At 33.7% G+C, this 12425-nt stretch overlaps 1 protein-coding gene across 2 annotated transcripts in view; it reads right to left on the reverse strand.

The window, feature by feature from the left end:
• Positions 1–3432: 3432 nt before the first annotated feature.
• The window catches only part of PXDN (peroxidasin), an 89140-nt gene continuing 80147 nt past the window's right edge, over positions 3433–12425 (reverse strand). For both annotated transcript variants that reach the window (XM_067294255.1, XM_067294254.1), the window contains 4 exons: positions 10813–10933; positions 8322–8454; positions 6983–7096; positions 3433–6405 (listed from right to left, as the gene is read on the reverse strand). In XM_067294255.1, the coding sequence (XP_067150356.1) occupies positions 6280–6405; positions 6983–7096; positions 8322–8454; positions 10813–10933 (494 nt within the window). In that variant the 3' untranslated portion in view covers positions 3433–6279. The remainder of the gene's footprint in view (positions 6406–6982; positions 7097–8321; positions 8455–10812; positions 10934–12425) is intronic.

The raw sequence follows: 12425 nt of genomic DNA on the forward strand, positions 1-12425 counted from the left end.
GAACAAACTTTTTGGCCTGTAGTCTTGAGTTCATATTTATATCTCTCAGTCATGAAAGTATGGAGAAGAAAAAAGAAAAGGTGATCTTCAATGAAAGAGACAACAGGCAATGTCTCAGGTGGGCAGGGAGCTAAAAGCCTACCGTATTACCATGGTCGTAGTTTAACTGATGAAGGTTAAATTGATTTACGGTGCCTGAGGACTCCCTGTTGCTACCTAGTATAGGTATAGCTTTAGTATATTTAATCAGTATCTATATTCCTAATGAACCACCGGATTCTGAGGAAAAAAATTCAGAGGAAAAAAATTCAGAGTACATGTTGAAATCTTTTCTTTATTCTCCCCACCAAAAATACTCAACAATATTTCCTTTTCATTTCTCAGGACAGTTCCTGATCAGTTTTTTTTTCCCCTCTGGGTATGTTTTTCAAGCTTATCTCTATAAAAAGAGACAAGAAGCACTTATTGCATTGATCCTAAGAATGGCTGTGAGCCAGGTTAACAGCAGACAACATCTCATAAAGATAGAAGTAGGTAATGTGATTTTGTTTGGCAACATAGCAAAATTTTTAAAGCATGTGACTTGTGGGAATGTAAAGTTGTATTACTGAGGGAGGCATCAAATAGACACAAACATCTTGACTGAATGCAACAATTAGGTTTGCTCCTTTATCAGACGAATTTCTGTTCTGTTCCATTTCTGAGTCTAAACAGAAATATTCATTTCACAGCTTTTCAGCTAAACACAGCTGTCCAGAGCCTCTTGTAACTTATACATATCTGATTCGTACGCTGCTGTGTCTGTTTGCAGGCTGGAGTGCTAAAGCACAGTGAAAGGACCATTCACAGCACTGCCCAGTGGAGAGCAAGCGTGTTTGGCAGGAAAGAAAAGGATACTGGAGGTGCAGAAGTTTCCCGCCTACACGACAGCAGGCTAAGTGGGAGAAAGGAGAGCAAAGGAAATATGGCATGGAATTGAGCAGCCAGGATAACTGCGAAATAACAGTCTGTTATTGCGAAGATGTCCGCTTTGAAATATGGTATTAGCAGACAATAAAGTCACCTTTTCATGACTCAGTACAGTCTCCTGCTTAGGTACATCATAATGCAAAGCTGATAAGGACAGTATCTTCTGATTATTTTGTTAGTCTACAGGATACCTTACTACTGTGCTTGAGCCATTCGTGGTTGAGTAAAAAGTACCTAGTAATTTATTACATTTTTAGTAAATTATTAATTGCTTCTTTCCACTGGGAGCCTCACACAAACTTTTAGTGTGAATGAGACATATACAGATATATGGGTAGTGTGAATGGGTATTTGTTGTTGACATATGCCATATAACAAGCTTTGTGTTATATATCAGATGTCATTTTTCTTGTACATAACAAAAAAATAGTGTAGTTAAATTTGAAATATAATTAACTGAACCCCACATCCTAGATGAGAGGCCTTGAGAAGGCAGTAATCAGTCTTTCTGCTGGAAATTTTATAATTGTATTATCCTGTATATACACAATATTCAGTCTGTTTGGGGGAAATTACAACAGCACTATGCAGAAGTTTTGATAAAACTACTCCAAAATACCAGTTTTTATTACCTCATTCTAATTTCCACAATAAAGCAATGGACTAGTCCTCACATACCTGAATATCCTACTGTACAGATTACTAATTTGATAAAGAATATAGGGAGAAAAAAGTGTGTGATCTGTAGGGGATTTAAAAAAAAAATTAGAAAAAGATTTTAGCTCATATAATGACAGACACTATGGCAGTGAAATATTGTTTTTATAAAACAAAGTTTTTTTTTTTTTAATAGAAGTTAGCAAAGTTCTTGGTAACTAACCAGCTGTAACCCTTGCCGCTGTCTTGCTTGGACTAAGACAAAGATAAGACAAAGACTGAAATAAAACCTTCTGTTCAAGGTTCCTTCTACTTTATTCTTGCAGTGAAACCAAAAAGATTTTCTTTGCAGTATCAAGCTGCATTACAAAACTCACCCCCCACCCCCCCAAACAATAAAAGAGTTGAAGTTTAAAAGTTTAATTATTACTGGATTGGGCTTAGGAACTCAGTATGTATGTTAGGAGAAGCATGCACTACCCACCTAAGTTATTAGAAAATGTTTGCCAGTACTTTGTCAAAGTAATCCTACCTCAATTTGCAGCAAAAATAATCCGATTTCCCTGATTTTTTTTTTTTTTTTTAATAGGATGGCAATTGAATACTACTTGTCAACATTTCAGAAGAGAAAAGGGATATTTCAGCAGCATACTGGAAAACACAGAGATGAATCTACTGCAGTTCTACTTTTCTAGATTTGCTTTATTTAATATTCAAAGCCAACTATCCTGAAGCAGAAATAGTCAACAGCAACCTGAAATGATTCTTAACCGTACCTCCTGGGTTTCGTTTTTAATTTCTTCCATTTTACTGTAAGACAAACCTAGAATTATATTAACTGCAAGGCTATTGTATCACAATATGCTTGTATTGTGTTAAGCCATGAAGAAATGGATCAATCTGCAGGCAGAGCTTGCAAAGGAACCAACCCAGTGCCTTAGAGATCCTAATATCTCACCAAAAGATGAGAGTAGCTGATCCTGACTCCAGCAGTAGTTCATGTTCTGTGATGGAGAAACATGAGGAGGTTATTAAAAGAATCTCTTTTGGAAAGGAGATTCATTTCAGAGCTGCACCAAACAGATGTGGTTCAGGACTGCTGTTACTGGCAGAGCATCCTAATCCTGCTCTATTTTTGCTCTCCTTGGGTTACCACCTTGGGAGGTGAGAGTTCTGCTTCCTTGCTGCAGCTCAAAACATAAAAAGCATCAGCAGAGAGCAGATACCAGCCATGGGACCTCCTGCTGCGTTGTCTGCACTGTCTCAATATTCCAGCAGCATCCAACTCCAGACAACGGACTGCATGAACCTGGCTACCCATTTGTGAAAAGAAATGAATGTAGAACCAAACACATTAAAGCAGCTGGAAGGTAATTCATGACGATCTATTTGAAGAGATGAGTAATGTGAGGAAACCACGTAAGAGCAAGCAGTGGGTAAGTATTACAACATTGCCATCAAGAGATATCTCTCTGCTAATTATTTGGGATAAAAATATTTAACAGTAAGAAAGCTTTCAAATAAGTTTTTGTGCTAAGAAATAATTGTACTTTTAAATATCCTTTTCTGAGCCTACACATATTTTTTCCTATCACCTGGAAGAGAACAGTGAATATATACTTATTTCATTAGTTGATTATTTAGTTTTCAGAGATGGAGTCTCGATCATGACTATCCTATCATATTATCCTATCATATTATCATAAGATCTATTATCATAAGTAATATGGTTCTTTCATAAAAAGCTACATACTGGAATCTTCAGGTATTAACCTAAACAATGTATGTATCAAAAAGAAACCAAGCTTACTTGGAAATGTGGCCCATTTTATTTTAACTGAAAAGCATTCATTATACAGTGCAAACAGTTCTTTGGTAAATTTACTGATTAAAATAAAAACAACAAAGACTTTGCTTTAGGTAACATTAAAAAAAGAAAATAAATATGTAAAATTTGCAACATATTACAGCAATATTCTCACAGTGGATACTGAGGAAATGGTCATCTAGCCATTGGCCACTGTTTCAGAAATGTTAAAATCAATGCTGATTCTGCAGACACTGCAAGAAAACTGAATTAGTACAATCCATGACTGAGTACATTTTAAACTGTGGATAAAAACCTGTTTTTCTTGAGTGGTTTGTAATCAGATGGATAATGGAAGATAGCTCAGTATTAAACCTGTTTAAGCATATCTAGACTCTTTAGCTCTTTTTATATACTATATGAATAAACACTGAACAATGAAAAAAAAACCCACTTTATTCTGGAAGCTGGAGAAAAGGAACAATCAGGTATATGGTACCATTTTGTAATGTATAAATGGAAACCCTCTTCTCCTATATACTGAAATCTTGAGCAAGTTTATTTAATACAAAATTGGAATAAAAGAATGTAAGTGGTAACCAACTGGATGTATTACTGATCTATATAACTGTTTAGACAGTTAAATTATATTTGGTTTAGCTCTGCATTCCTTCCTCTTTGAGGAATTCCTGCTTAGGTCAATGAGAGCTCCATCTGAGTTGGACTTACAGTACGAGACATGTGGCCTGGACTTACAACAAAAGTCAGCAAAATACCAGAGTATCAAAGAAATACAGGAATGATGACCTCTAGAAACCATATGATACTCATACATGCTTGCCACACAAAATTTCTAAGAGCATTAAAATAGAAAATTACATAAATCAAGACATTGTATATAAAATCAATTAAAATATTCTTAAAAATATAAATTGCAGTTTCACATGTACCTATACCACATATCTTTAAAACACCACTCACATGTAGATATTGCTCTTACTATACTATGAAACAATTTCTGTAGTAAGCTTTAAAGATACACCAAAGTTGGAATGTGTGTCATGGTATCGGCTTACCAAATTAGACATTATTAATGTTAGTAATCATAGAAATTATGTGCCAAAATATTATAGTGGAACTCATATTGTTGTGACAGGTTAGTTATTAGACAGGTGTTTGATTTACCATGCAAGAATTAAGTATTCAGGTTGTTTATATAATTTGAAATGTTTAAGACATGAATGTTTAATTTTGTGCAGATTTCTTTGATACCCAAAGCTCTGCTCCATAAATTCTAACAACAAATTCAGAAGTCAGGGAACTGAATAACTAAAAACCTCTGTTTCTAGTTAAACCTGACTTGGAACTTAAGGACTGAGCCATAAATTCTAAAATATTAAGTATTTAGGGAGAAAATCAATTATGAATAAACACAAAAAAACCTGTAAAATGAGGTATGATAGTTGTCCTTCACTGAATATAATATATAATTCCTGGTCAAAAATATGCAGTTTGTATTCCAAAAAGTACAAAACTTTGAAATGCTAGCATAAACATATACTCTATAACAATAAACATTTATTAAATGGGAAATAAAATCCATTGGCAGACCACTTCTAACATGAATGATAAAAATATTGAGGTAAAAATATATATGCATTAGATGAAACTGGAAAAAAAAAATTAAAAAAAATCAAATACCTTCTCAGAAAAAGTAGTCAATCCACGATTAATCATGATGCTTCATTTTGATTTTTCCCCCCCCCCCAAAACAGTGCCACAATATAATCAGGAACATATGTCTATTGACAATATGTACAACGAATCAGTAGGTATCTTTGTATACAAAATGGCATGTGACATGTTTTCACATTTTCAAAACAGGGCCAAACATATATGCAACCTGATCTGAGATCAAGAGAAGCATGCTTACAAATGGGACTGGATGGTCATGTTACAATGATTTAAAATAAATGAAACAAAAAAACTTGGCAAGTAATTACATATGTTTTGACAAAAAAGATTATGTTCATTTTAAGATCAAATGCTACTCTGTCACGTGTTTTCCCTAAAGTGAGGAACACTGTCAAATACATCTGTAATATACATTCAACTGCTGGGGTTTTTTTTAAACTCCCAATTATGTTTGTTTATATTTCCCAACTAATTCTAGAGGGTTTTTTTGAAAATGATGATTAACTATCCTCCTTGAATTAATGAAAGGATGTTGAAATGCTCCATGTAGTTTTCTCTATTTCCTTCCTTGTCCATATGCAGAACTAGTAGTGTGATTCAACAGGAGGTCCATGCATAGGTGATTTGCGGAAACTGGCACTACATGGCATTGTTCTGGGCACAGTGATCTTTTCTTTTTCTTTTTCCTGCATTCACTAAATAATAACAAAGAGCTAAACATCAAGTCAGACTGATACTGAAGAAGGAGAGTAAACTTTTACTGTCCCTCATTTTTTATAGCTGAGAAGTGTTCTTTTTAGAGTAAAATAAGTCTTAAGCCAAGTCATTTTGGATACCTAAAACTACCTGACAGTGTTCTTTTAAAGTAGCACCAGTTTGAGTTTGTCTGACCTGAGAAGCTTAAGACAAATTTAACTTTGACCTGTTTGCTTATTTCCCTTTCGATACTTTTTGCATTGTGATTACCTTTATGGGCAGAAAATAAAATGATACATTATCTTACACTGTTACAGCACCATTAGAATGTTGTCATGTAAATCTTGGTTTTTGGTTTCTTGCTATTATTTTAAGCCTGTAGTTACCTGTTTTTGCCATCAGCAGGCATTGATATGATTTGATGAGGATGCACCCTAAATTCCTAAAAAGAAGACTTATGGTTTCTTCTTTTTACTACTAGTTTGTTTTAAGCAGACTGGACAGCAATCTCCTTTAACCTTCTCAGGTGCTTCGCAGTCAGCTGGTGGGCATGATTCTACAAAACAGGTAATCTGACCAACCTATGTCAGAAAAAAAGTAACAAAAATGTAACATATTTAGCTGTAGTTTCAAAACAAGAAACATGTTTTTCACACTATTGAAGAATATATTCTCATTCTCTCTAAGATCTTGGCTACTAAGATAAATTCCACATAGTTTATTTTGGTATAAACTGATATTTAGAATTGTCTTTGTATGATACCTTCTTTAATGGAGCAACATAACATTTTACCTAACATTCAGCCATGAAACTCCAGGATCCCAAGTACCCAGACATTTCTTTCCGATAACTACATTTTTAAAAATTTCACAGTGATAAAAGAAAAAGGAAATCTTAGCACTAAACTAGAGGAGCTTTTACTGATTTTAATGCTTTTTATAGACCTTTTCAAAAAGTCTCTGGAAAAAATAAAGGCATGTAAAGGCTGGATTCTTCAACACTGGGATATTATCAGTTTTTGTAGCAAACAACTGATGATCCATAAAAAGGAATTAGAAACTATTACCCAGAAATTTGCAGCACAAAACTGGAAACTCCGTTTTTGAAGCAGAACCTAATATATTTTATATCCCAGAAATGGATTTCACCATACTTACTTTGCATTCACACACAGTGCAAGGGTCTGTTTTCCACGTTTCATTGCTGGAATATGATTTACCCTTTTCATCAGTGCAATCAGTTTTACTGAGGCGTGATTCAAGTTTTTTTATCTGAAAACATTAATAAAAAGTTAATCACTGAACCAAAGAAAAGTTTTTATTTGTGTAAGGCATTTTTTTTTGCTGTGCTATGCAATCCATGATAAATACTGCTCTTGGTTTTTCCTTCTGATTACTTAGTTTTTCAAAAGACTAGAAACAGTTAATACATACGGAAACAGCATTTGCAAAAGAAAACTAACAAGGTATTTTTTTCCTGCCATTGCAACACACATCTAGGGCATACAAAGATGAGCAAACTGTACCTGACGTGAATGGAAAGACAAATCTAAACTTACCAACATGTCTAAATGAAAAGGAGGTAAAATAAAAGATCATCTGTATTTTCTCCCTAATCATGAAAAAGGTTTATATCTTTAGTTTAGCTTGCTGGTTGTGTGCTTCTTGGTAACACTAATTAGATTGACACATTTTTAAACAATCCCTACATCTTTTCTGCATTCAAAAAAATATAAAACCAACTGGAATGTAACAAGTCTTAATTTGGCCTACCATAGTGTTTCTACTATCAAAATGGGAAAACTGCTGATGAGTGCAATGATTAAATAATGCCAGCAAAAACGGAGTCAAGCTACTATACAAATAAATATATGATTCATATCTATAAATTAAATAGTGAAGTTGCTCTGAAGGAACTTAAGCGTTCTAGGGAAAAATTTTGTCCTACTTTGTATTTATCTGCCCTGTATGGTATACATTTTTAAAATGAAATTCCACTATGGCTGAGTTACTCTGAATAAAGAGGCTTTCTATGCCACATCATAAAAGTCTTCTTTAAACAATCTGAATCTTAACTACATTTACAGCTGTAGTCTGGCATATTAGTACTTATTAACTTTACATTTTAATCACAGTTTTACTTAGAGAAATTCTATGCATTTCAGATCTTAAAATCCACATAAACATAAAGAAAAAAAAAAATACTATCTCCACAGAAAAATTCACACAAAAAGACTAATTACATGTTTAGAACGGTTACATAAGGCTTCAAGTTCAAAGTCAAGAAGATCTAGAAATTGTAGGGTGTTTAAGTATGATTTCAAAAGCATATAGAAATGAAGAATGACAACACATTATGCTTTGTGTACTATTTTGTTTGAAATGGTGTTTTTTGGCTGCAGTGGATGTCTAAATATTAAGAACATCAGTGGAGTGATATTATGAAAACATTGTATATTAAATCTACAATTAGAAACTATCCATTACAGCACTTTACCTGGTTTCTGAGGCTTGAAATAGTTTTTTGCATTTCCAAAACAAACTCTTTGAAGTCATTCACTATGGGCATGTTTCTGTTTTCATCAGATGCTGACGTGGCATTAAGAAAATATTTAGTCCGTTTCACAGAACTACAACAAATGAACACCAAATCAGGATATTCATCTAACACATTTTTATCTGCCTAGATATTTTAGAACACTTAGCAAGAATGTAAAAGAAGAGCAACAAATGTATGAATCACGACAGGACACCAGACCCACCAGTGCTGATCACAGGCTCAGGCCAGGTAAGTTATGGATTACTGTTATGTCACTAGTGCCAGGAAATTTCTTCCAGTGAGAAGAATAATATATGTATTTTGCTCAGGGGAAACACAAAATTGCCAGCAGTGATATTCTAAAGCAACACCCTAAAGTCACTGTGAATGAACCAATGAATCTCTTGAGCTTTTAAACACAAAAGCAGACAAAAGTAAAAAGTGTTACTTGTTAACATATTTCGCCGTCAACTTTACAGTTTCTTCCTCTAAATATTCATCAGCAAAACATATATTTAAAGAAAACCATCTTTAAAAAGGAAAACATTTTTTCACAAATAAATGAGAAAAAATACTTCTACATATGGACAGACACCTGTGTCCAATTCAATTCATGTTTGAAATCAATACAGATTACAGTACACATAATACTCTAGAGTCTTTTGTCTACTACACTGCCCAGTTGATCTCTGATAGAGATCTACAAGACTAAATTGTATTAACCAGTTCAATCTGTTGGCGGAAAAACATATAAGCCTATCATAGGAATTGCCCATAAAAGATCATTTTATTTGGTAAGACTTAAAAAAAGCATGCATTCAAAAACAGGGATAACACTAATTATTAAGTGTTTATCATTAAGATCTTTAAATCTATAAATTCATGTCACCAAGCATTCCTATTTATTAGTATGTCTTCTTCAGGGCTAAGTGATACCCAAAGAATGAACTGGCATAGAAGTACTCTCTCCCAAAATAGAACTCATGATTTACAATCTTTCTGCATAAATTAAAGCAGCACTAATTGGCAGGTGTTCAAGCTACTTAGTTTCACACACTTTCTCTAAGCCACACAACATGCCAAAATTCAAGTAAACCAGCTGTTACTGTGTAACAAATAGTTTAATTTTCCCCACCTGCTCTAGTTATTGAAAATAAGAAAAAAAAGAAACGGAAAGAACTCTTCTAACCAAGAATGCAACTTAAATACAAAATTGAGCATGAAAATTGAATGTTTGATGAATGATGTTGCAATAGCTTTAGCTATTATGCAAATAATACAGTTCACTTGCAATGACAAATGAAACATCCTTATTTAAGGTTCCTTGAAAGGAACCTTTCTTTTTCTGCTGTCTATAATGGAGCTTAGATTTAGCCGTTGCCTTTTCTTATTTAAAATTAGAGGATATACGTCTTATCCCAAACATCTAAAGGCTCTATTACTTAAGGACAGTTTCCAGCTCTCAATGAATTGAAATATAATGTTGGTTTATCTTTGGTGTTACAACATTCATTAGTATTTAAAATTGCTGAAATAAATTCACTGAAATACCTATTTATCTAGCTAGCTGCTTTCCTTGCCTGGAGTAGGTAGACTCTGGCTGAATGTAAACCAGTGTTCTTCTCAACACACCAAATACATAAGAAGTAATAATAATTTTATTTGCTAAAAGAACGCATGATACATGGAGAGAGGGATAATTCAAAAGGGTGTCAAATTTGATCATCATGAAGGATCTTCAGTTTAATTTTTTCCTAAGCGTCACAAAAACTGTTTGGTCTGAGCAGAACCTATTTTTTCCACTAATTCATACATAAGTTTTGATTCCCCAGAACTGGTAGGGACTTCACGCAGTTTTTTATTTGTGATTGACATTGTGATTTACCTCCCTGCTAGAATATTTTGAGGATTAAGGATTTATAAACGACATTCTCTGTTGCATTACTGTCCTCCATTCCTGCTTGGAGTATTTTGGTACTAGAAGCAATCTGTATCACTATCAAATGGTACAAATACCCTACTGCTGTAATCAACACTTGGCTCCCTCTTATTTCTACATGAGGGCCTGGCAGCTCTGAGGAGAAAAGGAAATAATTTCTCAACATAGTTTGGATACTGCAGGCACAGCAGGACTGTGGGATTCCTAATCCCCACAATTAAGCTTCATTACAGACTTTTCTCCTGAAAAACACAGGAAGAACTGAAGTACTGTACTGTGTCACACACAAAAAGGTCTTACAAAAATTTGAGCTTGAAAAAATGTGATTTTTACTGTTAGTGGATATGAGGAAGTGTCAGAATGAAATACCTCAATCATAAATTTGAAAAGATAGAGACTAGAAAAATAGTAGTGTGCATTTACAAAGAAGTCATTCAGCTTCATTCTAATTTGAAAAGAAATACTTTTTATACTTCTTAAAAGAAAAAAAAAAGAGGAAAAAAAACTCACCTTACTGTTTTAGACATTTTCATTTTCTTTAAAGGCTTGTCCTCCTGAAAGCTGTAATCAAGAGAACGTCTTCCCCGAAAGTGATATGAAAATGCATTAAACTGTCCTCTAGTTCTACAGTCTGAAATTAGAGAAGAAATTACACTTTACCAACTAAACTATAAATCAGCAGTTACAATATTAATATGGTTTTACAAATATCTTTTGTATTGACAAAGGCGGTTCACACATTCAATCTGATCCCCTCTGGAATCAGTTTGACAGCAGCTGAATGTGTCTCAGAGATACAGCATTTAAGCCAGCTGGATGCAGAGAATTTGATTATTCACAGACCAGATCTTCACGGTGAAACAAAGGAATAAAGATTATTTTCCCAAGTATATCAGTACTATTTTAACTGCTCTTTTCACTTCTAAAATTTCCACACTCTTATTTCTCTGGCTTTTAATTACTGTCTTCTTTTGAAATTAAGTGTTATATATGGAGGAACACGATATTATTATTAAAAAAAAAAAACAACAGCAGGTTGCTTCCTTATCTATTCCAGGTAATATTATTTGTTATACTTGGCATTTGGAGGAGAATCTTTAATTAAATCCTGAAGAATCTTTGCAGACAGCACAGTTACTGGCTGACCAGCTCCATTTCCAAAATTTAGGGATTCGGAAGCTATCACCAGTCACTTATATCCTGAGACACTTTCCCGTGTTGAGAGGACGTCTCAAACCTGAGAATAATCATGACAAAACTCCTCTCCTAAGATTCCCAAGAGGATGTCTTCACAGAATGAAGCAAGTCTTTCTTTCAGTTTGCTTTGTTTAGCTTTCCAAAAATCATTAGCATTTGGAAGGAGTCCCATTTAAGAAAGCAAAGAAAAACAAAACAAAACTGGAAACAGCACTTCGGAGAGAAAACAATTGGAAAATACAATTTTTCTCATTTTTGTTCACAGAAGTTTAAAAAAGAAAAAATTATAACGGACCAAGCTGCAGCAGAAACCAACAGTGTGTTCAACCATTAGAAGCAGAGAAACTGCTGAGAAAATGGAAGGCAAAGTTAAATACAGAATCCCACGGACATAGCCCAGTTAAGTCCGGTATTAGCAAAATGAGTCACAAAAGCAACTAACTAGAGGAAGATGTCATTTTCCCTAATGTTTCTCTTAACTTGCAACAGAACAAATTTATTTTGAAAGACAAGAACATTTTAGAAAGCACTATTTTGTAATTCAGCAGTATTTAGATCTAATACCTAAGGTATTAACAAAAATTACTGCACAACTTTAAAGTCAAGAAAAGAACTGAGGAACTTGAGAAACAAATGTAAAGGTTCTTGTCTCATATAAATGAAACTGAAATAGTACCATCGATTGCTCTGTGATTATATAAAAATACATATCTTAGACTTTATATTGGACATTTATTTAAAAAAGACTATTATCATTTTCCTATTAGGAAGAAATTTAGTTTGTCCACAGCTTAATATTAATTAAAGTATTACTGATAAAAAAAAAAAGTAGTGATTAATTTTCAATTCTGGGAATAAAAAGTATCTACAGATCACTATCGGAGACAATTTATCCACACAATTCTCCTTCCCTTTTCTTTCCTTGC

This window comes from Apteryx mantelli, chromosome 3 (assembly GCF_036417845.1).
Source record: "Apteryx mantelli isolate bAptMan1 chromosome 3, bAptMan1.hap1, whole genome shotgun sequence".
NCBI lineage: Eukaryota > Metazoa > Chordata > Aves > Apterygiformes > Apterygidae > Apteryx > Apteryx mantelli.